Source organism: Melospiza melodia, chromosome 28, assembly GCF_035770615.1.
Source record: "Melospiza melodia melodia isolate bMelMel2 chromosome 28, bMelMel2.pri, whole genome shotgun sequence".
NCBI lineage: Eukaryota > Metazoa > Chordata > Aves > Passeriformes > Passerellidae > Melospiza > Melospiza melodia.
In genome coordinates, this window is record NC_086221.1 from 7303108 (window position 1) to 7322759 (window position 19652).

A 19652-nucleotide genomic window follows, 5' to 3' on the forward strand; every position below is an offset into this window, starting at 1 on the left:
CAAACGGGGCAGAGACCCCCGGGCTGGGCTGGGGGCTCCGTGCTGGCTCTGAGCGGCCCGAGCGGGGTTCGTGCCGGGGCTCGGAGCTGGCGGAGCCGAACCGGGGCACCGAACCGGGGCTGCCCGCGGGCACCGGGGCTCTCGGAGGTCACAGAACCGAACCGGGGCACCGAACCGGGGCTGCCCGCGGGCACCGGGGCTCTCGGGGGTCACAGAACCGAACCGGGGCTGCCCGCGGGCACCGGGGCTCGCTGCCGCCGCCCCCCCCGGCGGGAGGCGGGTGCGGGGGTGGGGCCTCCGGTGCCCCCCCCCCGTCCCGGGCGGCCCCGGGTCCCCTCCCCGCTCGCTGCTGCCGGCGGGACTTCCTGATCCCGCCGCATTGGCCGCAGGTAGCGCAGCTGTGCGGGACGGGGCACGGACAGACGGACAGAGCCCATGCGGACACTTAGCTGAGCTTCATCCCCCGCCCCCCCACCCCCCGCTCCTCCTCCTCCTCCTCCTCGTCTTCCTCCTCCCTCCCTGCCCGGCTCCCTTCCTGCCCGGCACATGTAAAACTTGTGCGTGGGGCTCCGCTCCCGTCCCGCGGCAGGAGCCGTGCTGGGCTCGTTCCCCCGGCGGAGCAGAGACCCCTCCTCACCCCCGGAGCGGGGACGCCCCCCGGCTCCGCTGGCCCATGCTGGATTTCGGCCCGGGAAGGTGACTGCGGGAGGAAGCGGCGGTAACCATGAATGAGATGTCGAGTTTCCTGCACATCGGGGACATCGTCTCCCTGTACGCCGAGGGCTCCGTCAATGGATTCATCAGCACCTTGGGGTGAGCCAGGGGCTCCCGGGGCCGCCCCGCGGGGATTCCGGCAGGGACGGGACGGGAGCGGTGGGAGAAGGAGCCGGGAAGCTCCGAGAACGGACGGGGACAGGAGCCGGGCAGGGGACAGGCTGTCCCCGGGCTGGCAGGGGCACGATGTGACCCTGCAGGGACCCCGAGCCCCCTTTCCCTGGCCAGAAGCTGCTTCACCCCATTCAGGGCTGGGGGATCAGATGGGTTTGAGCAGCGCGGGGTCGGTGGGCTGAGGATGGGGACGAGTGAGGGTGACAGCTGGGCCAGCCGGGGACCCTCTGGGGTCATTCTGTGCCCCCAGCCCTGCCCGGTGCGGCCGGAGGCTGCCGGTGTCCCCGGCATGTTCTTCCTCCCTCGGTGTCGCACACAGCCGGTGGTCAGCGGGGATCGCTGCAGGGGCACCAAGCGGGGCTGGGGCACGGGGCAGTGCCAGCCCCGGGCTGGGGGACAGGGCAGTGCCAGCCCGGGGCTGGGAGACAGGGCAGTGCCAGCCCAGGAATCGCTGCAGGGACACCAAGCCGGGCTGGGGGACGGGGCAGTGCCAGCCCCGGGCTGGGGGACGGGGCAGTACCAGCCCCGGGCTGAGGCAGCTCCCTGGACGTGGCAGGACGGGCCGGGGATCTCTGCCCAACCTGGGGCCCTGTCCCGTGTCACTCCCGGGCACAGCCAGGCCAGCGATGCCCCCCTGCTCCCCCCGGGAATGTTTGCCTGGGGACACGGTGGGTGACAGCAGGGCCACCCTGGGGCACGGCCGGGTTCCTCCTTAGGCTCATTCAGGAGCCCAAAGGTGCCCGCAGCCCCGGGCAGGGGGGATGTGGGGCCGTGCCAGCTCCTGCCCCACGCTGCTGCGTGTAGGAGAGGCTGAGCTCAGGCAGGAATGCTGACTTGGATGGGATTCCTGGGGCAGGAGCTGCCCGGCTCTATAATCTGCAGTGAATGCACTTGCTCCCACATGCCTGAGCTGCACATACCTGCGCCCACACGCCTTCCCTCAGCCGCCACCGGGCACGTGTGGCACTGGGCTGCTGCCCACCGGGGCTCCCTGCACCTGGCTGCCCAGGAATGGGGGCAGAAGCGCCCGGACCCGCCGTGTGTGCAGCCCCAGTGCCGGGCAGCAGGTCCTGCAGGCGCAGCCTGTCTGTGCCAGCCCTTCCTGCATCCCCAGGGGGGTTTTGGAGAGCTCTCCTTGGAGAGCAGGGGATGCTGAGCCCTCCTCCAGCCCCTTGGAAATGGGGTCTGCGGGAGGCTCTGCGGGGACCAGCGCTGGTTGTTGTCCCCAGACACGTCCCAGTCGCTCAATTAGAATTAATGGCTCATTTTTCAGAGCTCTGATCCCTTCGCAGCTCTGGCCCTCGCATCCCCCTTTCTGCCAGGTGTTTCTCCAGACTTCCCCAGATCAGCTGAGCAGCAGGGCCTGCTTGGGGAGCCTCTTCTCTGTGTCCCAGCACACCTCTGCTGGGCAGCCCCGCTTTCCCAGGCTCGGTTCTTTCCCTCCTCCCTCCCGAAATTGTTTTCCCCGGTGCCCTGCGACACGGGAGACCCAACCGCACCTTAAATCACTCCCGCGATAAGGGCCAGGTGACTCACCCGGCGTGCTCCTCCTGCCACCGGGACCTTCCTGAGCTCATTTGCAAGGCAAACAGCTCTGGCAGCCCACGCGGCCGCCCTGCCCCTGCGGGAGCCTCCCTGCCATCCTTCCTTGTGGAGGGGCTGCCTCTGGGCTCCGGCTCTGCAGCGGGATCCTCTCTTTGTGGGGTGACCCCAGGAGTGTCCCCAGGCGTTGATCACCGATGTCACATTCAGGGTGGCTGCTGTCACATCCCTGTGGGGTCTCTGGGGTGTGGGGAGCTTTGCAGCCCCACCTGAGGCTCCTCTGCTCCCCAAATATCTCAGTCGGGCACAAACCCTCCCTTTCATCCCTTCTTTGCTCATGAGCAGGAAAAACATCCCTGGATGGGTGTGGAGCTCAGGGGGAATGCCAAGATACCCAAACCAGCCCAAACGCTCGGGTCAGCCCAAAGCAGAGCCCTGGGAAGGCAGAACCAGGCTCAGAGCTGCTCACAGTGACCCTTGTGGGGCTGGGGGCACGGGATGGGCAGGTTGGAGTGGCCAGAAGAGCTTTTGGGGGTGAGAGATTTGCTCGGGAGGATTTTGTGCTGCCCCATCCCTGCCAGGGGCTCCTTTTGTGCTGCCCCATCCCTGCCAGGGGCTCCTGGAACCCTTCAGGGGCTCAGAACGGGCGCTGCCAGAGGGGAAGGGTGGGTGACAAACGCAGCTGGGTGCCAGGCAGCGGTTTCAGGTGAAATCACACCTGTGCCTGTGCTTGCAGGTGGATTTCGGGGTGGAGATGCACTTGGTTAAAGGGTAACTCCAGCTCTGCCGGGTCAGGATGATCCCGTCCCTGCCGGAGGGAGGAGGAGGAGGAGGAGGAAGCCGAGCCCTCCTGGCACCGGGACAGCACCAAAAAGCTGCATTTTTGTGGCTGCCCCGCTCACTTTGCTCTCTCCTCCCTCCCAGAGGGGCTGACCCGGCTCTACAGCCAACAAGGAGCTCTCATGACCCTCCTCTCCCTCCTCTTCCTCACCTCAGGGTTTGCTGGGCTTTCTCTTGGGGCTCTCCTGGCTCTGTTGGGGTTTCTCAGAGGAGAATTCCCCGTACCCTGGTGTGCCCCTTGGCATCCTCTGTGCCACATCTGCGGACGGTTTCTGCCCAGCCCAGGGGGCTCCAGCCGTGCACTGACCCCGGGGAGGGCTCAGGAGGGTCCCATTGCCCCGGATTTTGGATGAGCTCCTTCTCCCCTGCCCTCGGGGAAGGTTCTGCCATCCCAGGGCCAGGGAATCACTTTGTGCTCGGGGTTTGGAAGCAGCGGGGAACCCCGCTGGGGCTCAGAAAGAGCCGGCCAGACGCTCACCCGTGCCTTGAGGGGCTCAGCAGGGCTGCATCCCTCCCTTTCTGCTCCCGGAGGGGAATTTGGAATGGCAAAATGACCTTCCATGGGCGCATCCCGCCTCCTGCCTCGCTCGGGATGCTCCTCCCGCTGCTCAGACAGCGCTTTCCCATTAAAAGGTGCCCTTTGGGGAGCTTCCCTGGCCCATCCCACCGCGGGAATGCCGCTTGTTGTCCCGGCCCCAGCAGCCTCCCAGGTGACTCATGTCCACTCTGTCAGAATCCTTTTTTTTTTTTTTTTTTTTTTTTTTCATTATTTTCAGCAGATTTTTAGCTGAGGAATGTTCACCCAGAGTATCAGTTTAATAAAAAGAACACTTCTTGTTCCTGCCGAGCGTGTAATCCTGGGATTAAAGATGCTGGAAGTGCCCTGAGATCGTTAACTAATTAAGATTTCCAGGCTGGCAGGTCACTCGCTGTCTGTAATCCTGCCCGGTGGGGCAGGGGAGCAGGAGAGGAGAGGAGAGGCTCCTGTGCTCTTTTCTTCAGCGCTGAAAACAAACCCTGCAGCTCAGGCCTTTCCTCAGGGACCCCCAGCAGCAATAAGAGTGGAGGATTTGGGGGTTTAAATGCCCAGATGAATCTTTCCAATGGAGCCTTTCTGCCTGAGGGCCAGGGTTTCACTCCCTGATCCCCCATTCATGGATTGGTGTCCTCAGTCCTTGCTGGTTTTTGCTCCCAGGCTCATCCCAAGGGTTTGTTCTGCCCCGGATCCCCTCAAAAGAACAGAACAGAAACCAAAACTGCCCCTGAGTGACACCAGGGCTGGGCTGGGGCTTTGCATGTCCCCTGTGGTGCTGCAGCTGCTCTGGTTTTTCCTCTTTCCCTCTTTCCCTGCCCTCCCAAGGCTCTGCAACAATCAGGGAATGTCCCTGGTTACTTCCCTGCTGTCCTGACCCAAGGAAAAGGTGTTTGGAGAGCCCCAAACCCCCTGTTTGCAATGCCCTGTCTGCCCACAGCTCATGGGTTTGGGGTTTTTCCAACCTCCCAGGTCTTTGCTCATGGTTTTGAAGCTTCTGCTGCCACCAGGCAAATTGCGTTTCTCCCTTTCTGCGAAACGTGAGGCACAGAAAGCAGCACAGGGGTGTCAGAGCCCGGTGCCAGCCCACGCCTCCTCACAAGGCCACGGCAGCCCCGGGGTCCCCGGGGTCCCCATCCATCAGCACCGAGGCCAAATTCCTCCGTGCCGAGCCAAAGGAATTCTCCCCTCCTCCAGAGAGCGGCCGGGCTGAGGGAAGGAGGCTGGAGCTGTGGCTGGGATGGGTCTGCTCCTGTCTTATCCCTTTGCAGAGCCATCTCCAGCATTTTCGGGTTGTTTGGGGGACACCGAGAATCCCCTGGGGACAGCAGGGACAGCGCAGGCTCCCCTTGCTGCTCCAGGCTGTCCCTGCCCTCCTGTCCCACCATGGTGGTGCTCTGCTGGCCACTCTCACATCCTCCCGAGCATGGGGACACGCTTCTCTCTCTCTCTGCTGGGCAGGAGCAGAGTTCCTCCTGTTTCTGTGGCTTCCCAGGGCTGGGGAAAGCGGCTGAGCGGGTACAGCCTGTCCTGCTGGAGCTCCCAGTTCCCTCCCAGCACAGGGAGCCCCTCGGGGGATGCTCCCCCTCTGATCCCCCTGCCTGCCAGGCTCTGCTTTGCTCTTCTCCCTAACTCTGAAAAGCAACGTCCCAAAATCACCCCCAGCACCCAAAGCCAAGCCTGTCCCACTCACCCCAAAATCAGCACCCAAGGTTGAGCCTGTGCCACCCACCCCAAAATCAGCACCCAAGGCCAAGCCTGTCCCACCCACCCCAAAATCACCCCCAGCACCCAAAGCCAAGCCTGAGGGATTTTGCTCAATGCTGGGAAAGCAGAGGTGGGCAGGGAGGAGACACAGAGCCTTGATCTGATGGGCAGAGCCTGCAGCTCTGATCAGATAATAATTAATAACTGGGTTTGGGGGGCCCTGCCACCCCCATGCACAGCACCTGCACCCTCTGTGTCCCTGTGGGAAGATAATAATTAATAACTGGTTTTGGGGCGCCCCTGCCACCCCTGTGGGAAGAGTTCCCAGCCAGGGAAGGAGAGCTGGTGAATGGAGCTGAGCTCCTCCTGGTTTTGCTGGATTAAAAGTGCAATAACAGAGCTGTGTGTGCAGCAGGGAGAGCTGGGCAGGGCAGGGTCCCCTCTGGCACTGATCGCCCTGCAAAGGAGCTGCAGTGACTGCCACAAACCTCCCCTGGTCCCTCAGTGCTGTGCCAGCCTAAGGCAGGGCATGGAAAACACCCAGGGAAGCGGTGGGAACTGAGGGAAGGGGGATTCTGCTCCTGAGGAATATTTATGGGTGGGAAACAGGAGGTGAAGCTTTGGATTTGTCACTCTGGGCCATGACAACCGCTGTGCACCCTCAGCCCTGCTGCTGCTGACCCTGCTCCTGCTCTTTGTCCCCCTCAGGCTGGTGGACGATCGGTGCGTGGTGGAGCCGGCAGCCGGAGACCTGGACAACCCCCCCAAGAAATTCAGAGGTGAGGCTGGGACAGCTCCAGCTCTGGGAGCAGCTCTGGGGCCTGTCCTGGCATTGAGCAACCACCTGGGATGGGATGGGATGGGATGGGATGGGATGGATGGGATGGGGATGGGATGGGATGGGATGGGATGGGATGGGATGGGATGGGATGGGATGGGATGGGATGGGATGGGATGGGATGGGATGGGATGGGATGGGATGGGATGGGGGCACAGCTCTGCCCTGTGCTGCACCCACCTGGGAGGTGTTGAGGGCCCCAAGTGCTCAGGGTGCTCCACACTCAGGCAAGGGCCCTGTCCTGGCAGGATTTGAGTGCCTGGATCACACAGCCAGGGAGGAGAGAGATGGGAAACGTCCCCAAACCTGTGACTGGGGTGTGGGTTTAGGGCAGCTGCTCCTCTCCTCCCCCTGTTGTCATTTTATGTCTTCTTTTAAATAAGACTTTTTAAATATCAGTTCCCCACTCTGCCTTGTGCCTCCACCTTTTTCTCAGAGTGGCTTTAACAGCACCCAACCCCTGATCACCCTCCTTTCCCCCAACACATCCCAAGACATCAATTCTTCCACTCTCTCAGGATCCCACCGAGCATCTGCCTCTCCACAGGAGTCATTACCATTAATTCATTCATTAATCTAATTAATAACCCATCCAGCACCTCCAGCATCCCCCAGCACCTCCATCCCCATATCCCACCCTGGGCTGGATGCTCAGCAGCCTGGCCGTGCCTGTGGTTCCCAATCTCTTTTCCAGGCGCAGGTTTTTGGGCTCAGCCCTGCTCTCTGTGCTCCAGCCACTGGAGTCATTACCATTAATTCATTCATTAATCTAATTAACAACCCATCTAGCACCTCCAGCATCCCCCAGCACCTCCATCCCCATATCCCACCCTGGGCTGGATGCTCAGCAGCCGCCCCATCCCCTTCCCTGGCCGTGCCTGTGGTTCCCTATCTCTTTTCCAGGCGCAGGTTTTTGGGCTCAGCCCTGCTTTCTTTGCGCTCCCTATCAGGATATCCAGCTGTTTGTTTTAATGGCCGGAAAGGTAGAGCTCTCCCTGCTCGATAGCCATCGCCTGCAGCGAGGTGGAAACAAGGGCTGGGGCTGCTCCCGGCCCCGAGGCTGCGGGAGATTTTCGTCCTCACATCCTGTGGCCGGACCCTGCCCTATCCTGCAGCTCACACGGGTCGTGCCGGAGCTTCCCGCTGGGAAAACAGCCGAGCTCAGCTCCCAAAAGGCTCTTTGGAAATGCCAGAACCCACCTGGGAGCTGTTCCCGCCCGGCTCCACACCTCTCAGCTGTTTGCTTTTTTTTTGCTTTTTTTGTTTCTTGCGGTTTCTCCTCCCTCCCTCCGCAGAGGTTCTTCCCAGCCCAGCTCAGGCGCGGCAGGAAAAGCTTCCACCCTGCCAGGCCAGGGGACAGCGGGACCTTCATCTGTGCCGCTGCTCTCCCTGGTTCCCCAAGGGAGTCACCTGGAGGTTTTGCCCCCCAGGTCTCTCTGAGTTGAAGTTGTGCCCCCAAAGCCACTCTGGGTTGAAGTTGTGCCCCTCAGTCCTCTCTGGATAGAAGTTTTGCCCCCAAAACCGCTCTGGGTGGAGATTTTGCCCCCCAGGTCTCTCTGGATGGAAGTTTTGCCCCCAAAGCCACTCTGGATGGGAGGTTTTGTCTCCCAGCCCTCTCTGGATTAAAGTTTTGCCCCCAGAACCACTCAGAATGGGAAGTTTTGCCCCCCAGCCCTCTCTGGATGGAGATTTTGCCCCCCAGGTCTCTCTGGGTGGAAGTTTTGCCCCAAAGCCACTCTGGGTTGACATTTTGCCCTACGGCCTTCTCTGATGGGAGGTTTCGCCCTCCAGACCTTTCTGGATGGCAGGTTTTGCCCCAAAGCCTCTCTGGGTTCAAGTTTTGCCCTCAGGTCTCTCTGATTAGGAAGTTTTGCCCCCAAAACCACTCTGGGTTGAAGTTTTGCCCCCAAAGCCAGTGTGGGTTGAAATTTTGCCTCCAGAGCTTCTGTGGATGGAAGTTTTGGCCTCAAAGCCACTCTGGGTGGAGGGTTTGCCCCCCAGCCTTGTCTGATTAGGAGGTTTTGCCCTCTAGACCTCTCTGGATGGAAATTTTGTACCCCAAAGTCACTCTGGGTTGAAGTTTTGCCCCCCAGCCCTCTCTGGGTTGAAGTTGTGTCCCCAAAGTCACTCTGGGTTGAAGTTGTGTCCCCAAAGCCTCTCTGGGTTGAAGTTTTGCCCCCAAAACCGCTCTGGATGGGAGATTTTGTCTCCCAGCCCTCTCTGGATGAAAGTTTTGCCCCCAGAGCCACTCTGGGTTGAAGTTTTGCCCCCAGAGCCACTCTGGCTCCAGCCCCACGTCCCCCTCCGAGCTGCCCACTCTGGGCACTGCTCCTGCAGGATCTCCCTTCTTGTCCCCTCTTTCCCACCCCAATCCGTTCTCAGAACTCTGGCCGTGCTTTATCCAGGTACCAAAACCTCCTGCTCCCAACACGAGCTCTGCTGGAGGTTTCCCACACACACAACCCCCGCCGTGCCTCAGTTTCCCTCCTTACAAAGCCACGCTCAGAGCCAGGATTTGGATTTGCAGCCATTTCAGAGTCGCTGTGCTGGTTTTTTTTTTTTACCTCCCCTTGGCTTCTCCTTCCCACCAGCACCTTCCAGTGCAGCTCCCATTAATCACCCATTAATCACCCATTAATTAGCCATTAACGGAGCCCCGTGCAGGTGCTCGGGGGGGGCTCAGGGTCGCTGCCCCAGCCCTGGGGGCTGCTCTGGCTGCGTTGCAAACGGGGCTGGCAAAGGAGATGTGAAACCTGGCCCTGCCCCAGCCGGTGAGAGCGGCACTCCCAGGTAAATAAACACTCACCCGGGCCCGCCGCCAGCCAGGGAAGGGACTTTGGTTTTTTTGTCTTTTGTTTTTTTTTTTATTTTTTTAAATTTTCCTTTTTTGCGTCTGAAAAATTTTTTTATTTTTTTTATAATATATGTTTTATATAATTTATATAATTTACATGTTTCTATAATATATAATTTTTTTTTAAATTTTCTTTTTTGTTTCTGAAATTTTTTCATTTTTAATTTTTTAAAATTTTTTATAATTTATATGTTCTAATAATATATTTTATAAAATTTATATGTTTTAATATAAAAATTATAATTTATATAATTTATAATTTTAATATTAAAATTATAATTTATTATAAAATTATAGTTATAACATAAATCTATAATTAATATAAAAATATAAATTATAATTTTTTGTGTCTGAAAAATTCTTTTATTTTTAATTTTTAAAAATAATTTATATGGTTTTTATAATATATAAATTTATAATTTTTATGTTTTTATAATATATGAATTTATGATTTAGATGTTTTTATTTTTTTTTTATTTTCTTTTCTGTGCCTGAACTTTCTGGGCTGCTATTTCAGGCGTAATTAGGGCGATTCAGGCTGCAGAGCCCTTCCTGCCCTCCCAGCTCGGGAAGGGGGCTGGGAGAGGTGAGGTGGTGTGCAGACATCTGCTGTCCTGCTCCAGTTCCTGGCCCTGGATGTCTGCACTTCCCGCCCACCATCCTGGGGGAAAGCAGGGGAACTGGGGCAATCTGCACTGCAGGGAGCCTTTGCAGGAGTTTTTGGGATGCATTTTGTGCATCCCTCAGGAGCCTGGAATAGAGCTGCTGACGGCGAGGTTTTGGGAGTGGGTGCTTGCAGCATCCAGCGCTGGTGATCCAGGTCAGGGAAGGATGGATGTCTGTGTCCTGATGGCCACCCCAGGCTCCTTCCACAGCTTCTGCAGGCTCAGGGTGTCCCGTGGGTGGCAAAGTGTGGTTTGAGAGGCAGTGAGGTTTTTTGGGATGTTGTGGTTAAACCATTAGGTGCTTAGATTTGATTATTGGCACTTGGTGTGGCTATTGAGGATGTGGATACCCTTCTGAGAACACAGGGGGTTAAAAGCAGAGAATTCTTAGGAAAACTTTCTTTTGGTTCTGGTCAGTGAAAGGTTTAGATTGGGCAGGGCCCACTGGGTTAGTAGAGCTTTGGGTGTAAACCATTCAGGTGTCTTTTGCCAGATGCTGCTCTCAGTTTTTGAAAGATTTCTCACTTAATGCTTTCAGTGTGGTTTTTAACACTCTGTTGTACTTCTCTGCTTTGTTTGCAGCTGGTGCATGGCAGGGGACATGGTACCCCTACTCAGTGCCATGTTCTTTAGGGTAGGTGTTGATAAGGCTGGCTTTGAAATGAGCCAAGGGACCTGGAGGTGGCTGACGGTGTCCCAGCCTCCCTCCTGGATCCTTCCCACCAGGATCCTCTCCTCCTTTGGTGCAGCTGGGCTCCATCAGAGCTCCTTCTCCCCCCTGAAGCTTTCCTTCCCGAGCAGCACAGCCATTTCCGATGGGAACACTCCTCATCACGAGTCCAAGCAGTGCAGTCATTGCTGGACTCATTATTTATCCTGATTTAGAGCTGACCCAGCAGCCAGCACACGCTGACGTGACCTCCAGCAGCCCTCCTCACTAATGGGGGGACCATCCCAGGAGCATCCCTGCCCCTCGGGGACATTGGCCCTGCTGGGGACGCCCTGGTGGCTGTGCAGCCTCGCCAGGCTCTGCTCTGTGCTCTGTTCCCAGATTGCCTCTTCAAGGTGTGTCCCATGAACCGCTACTCTGCCCAGAAGCAGTACTGGAAGGCCAAGCAGACCAAGCAGGACAAGGACAAGATCGCCGACGTGGTGCTGCTGCAGAAGCTCCAGGTGAGCAGGAGCGAGGAGCCCGGAGCTGGCAGTGCCCACCAGCTGGCTGGGCGATGGCATCCACGCCTCTGCTCATGCTGGTTTGGGGTGAGAAGGGATTTCCAGCTGTGTTCTCCCCCTTGTCCCCTGCCCAGCCATGGCTGTGTCACCTTCCTGATGCTTCTTGTGCAGAGGAGCTCTGTGAGCACAGCCCTGCAGCCTGGAGCACTCCAGGACACCCTTCAGCACCCCAGGGCACTCCTCACCATCTCAGGGCACCCCTCATCACCCCAGGACACTCCTCATCACCCCAGGACAATCCTCAACACCCCAGAGCACTTCTCAGCATTTCAGCACACCCAGGGCACCCCAGAGCACCTTTCAACATCCTGGGACACCTCTCAGCGCCCCAGGGCACCCCTCAGCACCCCAGAACAATCCTCAACACCCCAGAGCACTTCTCAGCATTTCAGCACACCCAGGGCACCCTGGAGCACCCCAGGGCACTCTGAGCACCCCGGGACACCCGTGCAGGAGGGAGCCCCGCTTGCAGGACGTGCTCCAAAGGGCTGGGGAAGGGAAAGGCTCCCGTTGGCTTCCCCCAGCCTTGGCCAGGGCCCACATCAAACATTGCACAACGCCTGAGGCAGCTGGCGAGGCCCCGCCGATGATTCATAAAAGCATAAAAGCGAGGCTGGGGAGAGACTTCACTAAATCATCTCATCGGGCCTCCAGCCCAGCCCCAGCCCCGCCATCCCCGGCTCTGCCTGGGCCAGGAGGGGCTGAGCAGTGCCAGGACAGGGTGCCCTGCCCTGGAGGTGCCAGGGCAGGGGCAGTGCCCAGCCCCGAGCCATCCCTGGCACACAGAACCCACAGAATCCCCGTTTTCCTGCCCCCCTTAGCCAGGCTTGTAACGTCCCAGCTGTCCTGGCCACGAGTGGTCCCCGGGGCTCATTTCTGAGCCTGATTGATTGCACCTTGGTTTAGGGCTTGTCTTAAAGAGGTTCTGCCGTTTCCTGGCTCCTTTCTGCTGCTCCCGGTGTTTCCCAGCCCTGCTGAGCTCTGCAGGCACTGCCCTCATCAGGGAGGTGAGAAACAGCCTGAGAGCATCCCCCAGGCCACGGGGTGACCTCCTGAGGCAGGAGCAGCCAGGTCTGGACTGGAGGTGCCCTGCCTGTGATGCCTGTGCTCGCCTTTCTGAGCTTGTGCCCCTCACTGCTGAGCTCCGGTGGGTTTGGACTCTGTTTCCTTCACCCAAAGCAGCTCAGACAGGCTGGGGGAGCTTTTCAACCCCTCTGCTGATGTCCCCCAGTCCCCTGTGGGCATTCCTGACTGGGCTTGGGGACAGAGCCTCCCCATGCAAGGGACGGTGTGGCAACATCAGCCCTGGGAACTCGGAGCTGCCCCTGCCAGCCCCCCTGGCTGCTGGCTCGGATCTGGAGGGAGATTTAGGATATCTGAGGTGCTGGGTCTCCCATCAGAGCCCTGTTGCTCCCTGGGGTTGTTGTTAAACTGCCAGAGCAGCATCAGTGTGGGATTTCTGGGAGAGGGTTTGTTCTCCTGATGGCAGCAGCCACCACTGCAGGGCAGTGATGGTGACTCCAGGTGGCACCCAGAGCTCTGTGGGCATGGAGGGTGACTCCAGGTGGCACCCAGAGCTCTGTGGGCATGGAGAAGTCATCCTGGGTGGCACCCAGAGCCCTGTAGGGACAGGTACCAGGCACCTTCACCTCCTTGGGCACTCAGGACCTGCAGCCCCATCCTTCCCCCCCAATGATTCCAGATGTTTCCCAATTCCTCTGCCCTCAGGTGAAAGGGGTGAGAGAATGATGGGAAAGGGCAGAGGCTCTCTCAGCTCCATCCCTCTCTGTTTCCCATCTTCCCATCTCGGTTTTGGGGATCCCTGGGCTGGAGGTGCCCGGGCTGTGCCCAGCCTGGCGCCGGGGCTGTCAGCACTCCCTCACCATTCCCAGATTTGCTGTGGGAGCAAATTCCTGCCTCACTCCTCATGTGTCAACATCCCATCACTGCTCCCACTGCCAGAGCCAGCCAGTGGAAAATCTCTGTGGTTTTGGAGAGGGGCTGCTGAGCCTTCTTCACTCCTGGGGACACCTCCTGCAGCAGCAGGTCCAGGCCTGCTCCATCTCTGGGCATGGCACAGCTGGCACTCAGCTGGCACCCTGCCTTTGGCTGCCTGGCTTTGGGGCTGCCAGGAGCCCCCAGTGCCCACATCCCCCATTTTGGGTGTCTGACCCCCATCCCCAGCCTGAGCCCAGCACCCTTGTTTGGTGTTACCCCAAAACCTGCTGTCCTGGGGGAATTCTGGTGCCATTTTGTCCCTGTCCTGGTTTTCAAATCCTCAATTTAAAGGGCTGGTTCCTAGGGCTGGTCAAGGCCACAGCCTGGCCCTGGGCTGAGCTCTTGGATGGCCCTGGGCTGGAATTCCTGGTGGAGTTCATCCCTGGGGGACAGAGGGTGCTGACCCCGATCCCAGCCCGTCCCGTCCCCTCCTTCCCAGTGTGACCCTGCTGGGATTTGCTCCTGGGGAGGGAGGAGGGTGCTGCTCCAGCCTCAGCTCTTCTCCTCTCGGAGCAGCACGCGGCGCAGATGGAGCAGAAGCAGAACGAGACAGAGAACAAGAAGGTGCACGGGGACGTGGTGAAGTACGGGAGCGTCATCCAGGTACGGGGCAGCACGGGGCCAGCAGGGATCAAACATGGGTCAAGCATGGATCAAACATGGATTAAACATGGATCCAGCATTGATCCAACATGGATCCAGAACGGGGCCAGCAGGGATCAAACATGGATCCAGCAGGGGTCAAATGTGGATCAGATACGGATCAAACATGGATCCAGCATGGATCCAACATGGGTCAAACATGGATCCAGCAGGGATCCATCATGGATCAAACATGGATCCAGCAGGGATCCATCATGGATCAAACATGGATCCAGCAGGGGTCAAATGTGGATCAGATATGGATCAAACATGGATCCAGCATGGATCCAACATGGATGCAACAGGGATCCAGCATGGATCAAACATGGATCAAACAGGGATCCAGCACGGGTCCAGCATGGATCAAACATGGATCCAGCATTGATCCAGCACAGATCCATCATGGATCCAGCACAGATCCAACATGGATCCAGCACAGATCCATCATGGATCCAACATGGATCCAGCACATCTGGCGAGGGGCTGGTGATGCCTTGGGGGCTGCACTTCTCATCTCCCCCACCCTTATCTCCTCCAGCTGCTGCACATGAAGAGCAACAAGTACCTGACGGTGAACAAGCGTTTGCCGGCGCTGCTGGAGAAGAATGCCATGCGGGTCACCCTGGACGCCACCGGCAACGAGGGCTCCTGGCTCTTCATCCAGCCCTTCTGGAAGCTCAGGAGCAACGGGGACAACGTGAGCCTGGGGCCCAGCAGTCCCTGAAGGGAGCTCCATGAGCTGGGCTCCACACCCAGGTCTCACCCTCGCTGCCCTTCTCCCATTTTGCTCCCCAGGTAGTCGTGGGAGACAAAGTCATCCTGAACCCCGTGAACGCCGGGCAGCCGCTGCACGCCAGCAACTACGAGCTGGCTGACAATGCTGGCTGCAAGGAGGTACAGGAGGGGCTGTTTTTTTTCCTTCTTTTTTCCTTTTTCTCCTTTGTCCTGGGGTCGTGACCACGCTCTCTTGCTCTGCAGGTGAACTCGGTCAATTGTAACACCAGCTGGAAAATCAACCTGTTCATGCAGTTCTGCGACCACATGGAGGAAGTGCTGAAGGGGGTAAGGAAGGAGGTTTGGCTGCTTGGCTCTGGGGGACAGGACGTGTGAGCAGCCACCTGGCACTGTGACAAGGGCACAAAAGAGCTCCTGGGCTGTAATTCCTGCTTGAATTCATCACCTGGAGAACAGCACAGGGAGGCGGAGCGGGATATTTTAGGATCTGCTGGCAGCAGGGAGCTGAGGGCACAAATTACCGACCTCAGGGTGGTGAATTGGCTTTTGGGGACAACCCCACGCAGTGCCAGCAGTGGCCTCTTGTGCAGGGACAATTCCAGCTGCTCAGCCGTGCAGCAGGGTGGCTGTTGCCTGGGAAAGGAACTTTCCCTGCTGGGCTATTGTTTGAGGCTGAGGTCCTCCAGGAAGCAGCTGGATGGATGTGGATTGTTGGGATCTTACAGCCCTTCATCCCCAGGCACTGTGCTTATCCCAGCTTCCCACATCCTCCTTCCCGGGGTGTTAATGCCTTAAACAGGTCTGGGAGCTGAACCTCTGCCTGCTCCAGGGCTGGAAAGTGATGGATTCACATCCATTTTTCCCTGGGGGTGGAAGCAGAGGGTCACTGCACGGATAATGGGAGTGATGGCATTGCAGGGTGCCTGTGCCCTGTCCCCTGGGATCACAGGAGCCTTTGGGCTGCCTGGAGCATGTTTTAGCAGAGCTCCAGGAGGTTGGATGGGAAGAGGTGGCAGTGCCCTGTGGTCCCCAGGGTCACACAGTCCTGCCATCCAGTTGGGAGCTGTGTCCAGGAGGAATCCTGTCCCTTTTGCAGCAGGAGGGGTCACAAGAGGAGATACATTGCAGGAGAGCCATGGAGAAATTTCTCCACTGACTGAGTGGTTAAACATGGGAACAGGCTCTCCAGGACAGTCACCATCCCTGGGAGTGTTCCAAAATGAGCAGACAAACACTTCAGGATATGGTTTTAGTGGGCGTGGTGGTGAAAGATTGAATTTAATGATCTTGGGAGTCTTTTCCAACCTGCAAGACTCCAGGATTGTTGGCCCCTGACCCTCACCCCTGTGTCCTGCTGCAGGGGGACGTGGTGAGGCTGTTCCACGCCGAGCAGGAGAAGTTCCTCACCTGTGACGAGTACAAGGGCAAGCTGCACGTGTTCCTCCGCACCACGCTGCGCCAGTCTGCCACCTCAGCCACCAGCTCCAACGCCCTGTGGGAGGTGGAGGTGAGCAGGGAGGGCACGGAGGGGGTGATTGAGCTGTCCCAGGCTGTCCCAAGCTGGGGCTGAGCTCTCCCCTGCCTCTCCCCACCCTCCCCCAGGTGGTTCACCACGACCCGTGCCGAGGGGGAGCCGGGCACTGGAACGGCCTGTACCGCTTCAAGCACCTCGCCACGGGCAACTACCTGGCAGCAGAGGTAAGGGGGTGGCAGAGGGCTGCAGGAACGTGCCCTGGGGCTGGGGCACCCCCTTGCAAAGGCAGCGCCCACCTCGGGCAGGGAGGGATGCCCAGCGTTTCCTCTGATCCTCTCCAGTTTGCTCTGGGAGCTCCTGTGGCTCCTCCTTGCTTGACTCCTGACCACCATCATAATTTACCTGGTTTAGGACCAAATTTCCCCCCTGAAATCCCCCAGTGGAGGGGTTCACTTGCTCAGATGGCTGAGTTTGGCTCCTTTTCTGGCCCAGAGGGACAGGAGGGGGTGGCTGGGGCGTTTCTGTGCTCACCCCGTGCCAAGGGACCGACTGGCACAGCCTGGTGCTTGGAAGTGGGACGTGACTCATCCTGCTGTCCTCTCCTGGCAGAGGATGGGGGCAAAATCTGGCTCTGGAAGTGCCATCTGCCAGGTTTTTCTGCTCCCTTTTAAGGCCAGCTCAAAGCCTCCTGAGAGAGGCACAGAGGAATTGCTGCACTTGGATACCAGGGTGTGTCTGGCACTGCCAGCACCGAGGGCTGTGCTCTGCTGCCAGGGCAGCAGGGACATCCTAGGGATGCTCCCCAGCTGGAGAAGACACCCAAGGGCAGCCCCCAGGACCCTTCCATCACTGTGGGATGGAAACCAGCAAACACTGGTGCTCTGAAATGGGTGCTTCAAACCCAAAGACACTCTGTTAACACTTGAAGACAAAAGAAGGTCTCAAGCTGAGCCCATCCTGGGCTGGTGCTGCTCACTGGGAGCTCAGCCTGGAGCCTCCAGGGAGTTCTTGCTGCCACACAGAGCCCAGGTTCTGCTCCCCTGGGCTCCCCCATGCTCCTCCCAGGGCTGGGACACCGTGCACTGGGCACAGGTCACATCCTCCAGCCCCACCTGGGCAGGTTTGCTCTCCGTGCTGCGTTCAGGGAAGGCAGGAGCAGGGATCACACACCATCCCCAGGGGTTTGGAGGGACCGAGTGGGAGGACTGACAGCCGCTTTTCATCTCCCTCTTTAACTTTCCAGGAAAACCCAAGTTATAAAGGAGACGTGGCTGAGCCCAAAGCAGCGCCCACGGTGAGCAGAACCGCTGCTGCCGCTGCCCCAACCACGCCAGCTCTCAGCCAGGGCCTGAAAGCAGGGAAATGCCCCAAAACAGAGCCCCCTGAGGGGATTACAGCCGAGTTTGTCCCTCTGTGCCAGCCCAGCATCCCTGCCTGCACTTAGAGCAGTGTCCCACCATGAGAGGGCCCTGCCAAAGCCTCTCGGAGGGGTCCCAGTGCATGTTGGCTCCCCAGGCCACAGCGAGATGCTTGGTGGATGAGAGAGCTCGATGTTCAGGGGGGTTTTTCTGTGCTGTTGGTGATGTTTGGATCAGGGGGGCCTCATAGCTCAGGTGCATCCACGCTGCTTGTGCTCCACTCATGCGAGGCTCAGCCCCAGCAAAGCTTCTGCTGCATCCCCCCGATGCCCTGGGCACAGGGGACCCCCGAGCCGGGCTCAGAGACCCCCTCCCCACCGTGCAGGGGGGCAGCAGCCGTGCCAGCCGCAGGAACACCGGGGAGAAGATCAAGTACAGGCTGGTGGCCGTGCCCCACGGCAACGACATCGCCTCCCTCTTCGAGCTGGACCCCACCACGCTGCAGAAGACGGATTCCTTCGTCCCACGGTACAGCAGAGGGGTCGGGGAGGAGGCTGAGTGCTGGGGAAGGGCAGTGCTGTCGTGTCCCCGTGGGGGTCACTTGGCAGGACACTCAGCAGGACGCCGTGCTGTTGGCAGGAACTCCTACGTGAGGCTGCGCCACCTGTGCACCAACACCTGGATCCAGAGCACCAACGTGCCCATCGACATCGATGAGGAGAGGCCCATCCGCCTCATGGTACAGCCCTGCTGCCTCCTCCCTCCCTCCCTGGGCTTGTTCCCTGTTCCCCAAGAGCTCTTAGGCTGCTCCTTCCCTCCCAGCACCCAGGGAGTGAAACACCCTGGGTGACCCAAAGGGTTGGGTGGACACCAGCCTGGAGCCCACCCCAGTCACCCAGAGCCCACCCCAGCCCCTCTGATGGGGACAAACTGGGTCACTGTGGTCAGCAGGGGTGGTGGCAGATGGTGGGGACACGCCTGGCATGGCCCTGTCTGTGTGATGCTGCTTCTCTGTTGCTTCCCAGCTGGGCACGTGCCCCACCAAAGAGGACAAAGAAGCTTTTGCCATTGTCCTCCGTGCCCGTGTCCGAGATCAGGGACCTGGACTTTGCCAACGACGCCAGCTCAATGCTGGCCAACGTGGTGGAGAAGATGAATGAGGGTTTCCTCAGCCAGAACGACAGGAGGTAAAAGGGAGATGGGGCCGTGCTGGGCTTCTCCAAGGGCTCCCCAGCAGGATGAGGCCCCTGCCTGGTGCTGGTGCCAGCACTGCCCTTGCTTCCCTGCCCACAACCCCAACCCAGAAGCCTGGCGAGGAAACCAGATAACGGCACAGCCCTGCTCTGGCCCCTCCTAGAAAAATATCCTAGAAAAATATCCCAGAAAAATATCCTAGAAAAATATCCGAGGGGCTGGGAGATGGCCCCACGATAGGGGCAGCCGCCTTAGTCACTGTATTATTTTTAGGTGGGTGGGTTCCTGGTGCTTCCTGAGCAAACACAGATCCCTGTGGGACAGAGCGAGCGGCTCCCGCCCTGCCAGCCTGGCCCACGGGGGTGACCACAGGGGAAGAGGTGTTAAATGCAGAATCCCTGGTGTAAACCACAAGCAAAGCCCCCAGACATTCACCCTGGCGCGTATAGGAACCATAGAGGCTGCAGATCCAGCCACTCCTCCATCAGGGAGTGCAGGACCAGCCAGCAGCTCCCCTGGCAGGTTTCTGAGGCTCTTTGGCCCCCAAAACCCACCAGCATCACTGCAGAGACCTGAGTTGGGCAGGTGAGCAGCCCCAGCCCACTCACCCCATGTCCCTTTGCAGGTTTGTGATCCAGCTGCTGGAGGACCTGGTGTTTTTTGTCAGTGATGTCCCCAACAATGGCCAGAACGTGCTGGACATCGTGGTGACCAAGCCCAACCGGGAGCGGCAGAAGCTGATGAGGGAGCAGAACATCCTGAAGCAGGTGGGTGGCCCTGGGGCCCTGCACCCCAGCAAGGCTGGGGAGTGTCCTGTGGAGATGTCCTGTCCTGCTCAGGGCCTCTCTGGGGGCCAGAGGGATGGAAAACAGCATGGGAAAGGGTCTGGCCTCCAGCTCGTGTCATGGTGTCCAGCTGTGCACAGGGGCTGGTGTGGAGCAGGACACAGCCCTGATCTCTGCTTTTGGGCAGATCTTTGGGATCCTGAAGGCCCCATTCAAGGACAAGGGCGGGGAAGGGCCCCTGGTGAGGCTGGAAGAGCTGTCGGACCAGAAGAACGCTCCCTACCAATACATGTTCCGCCTGTGCTACCGCGTGCTCCGGCACTCGCAGGAGGATTACCGCAAGAAACCAGGTGCTGGGGGGGACTCC

At 58.9% G+C, this 19652-nt stretch overlaps 2 protein-coding genes across 2 annotated transcripts in view; one reads left to right on the top strand and one right to left on the bottom strand.

Moving 5' to 3' along the window:
• LOC134430461 (ubiquinol-cytochrome c reductase complex assembly factor 2) overlaps positions 1-19652 on the bottom strand; it is a 79598-nt gene that overhangs the window by 33172 nt on the left and 26774 nt on the right. The gene's annotated exons all lie outside the window — the stretch shown is intronic.
• ITPR3 (inositol 1,4,5-trisphosphate receptor type 3) overlaps positions 509-19652 on the top strand; it is a 40957-nt gene continuing 21813 nt past the window's right edge. The window contains 16 exon segments of the mRNA XM_063178160.1: positions 509-813; positions 6218-6288; positions 10918-11039; positions 13614-13700; positions 14278-14436; positions 14535-14633; positions 14718-14801; positions 15835-15981; positions 16077-16172; positions 17192-17242; positions 17692-17834; positions 17946-18045; positions 18332-18379; positions 18381-18493; positions 19126-19267; positions 19473-19635. Coding sequence (XP_063034230.1) covers positions 725-813; positions 6218-6288; positions 10918-11039; positions 13614-13700; positions 14278-14436; positions 14535-14633; positions 14718-14801; positions 15835-15981; positions 16077-16172; positions 17192-17242; positions 17692-17834; positions 17946-18045; positions 18332-18379; positions 18381-18493; positions 19126-19267; positions 19473-19635 — 1714 coding nt within the window. The 5' untranslated portion in view covers positions 509-724.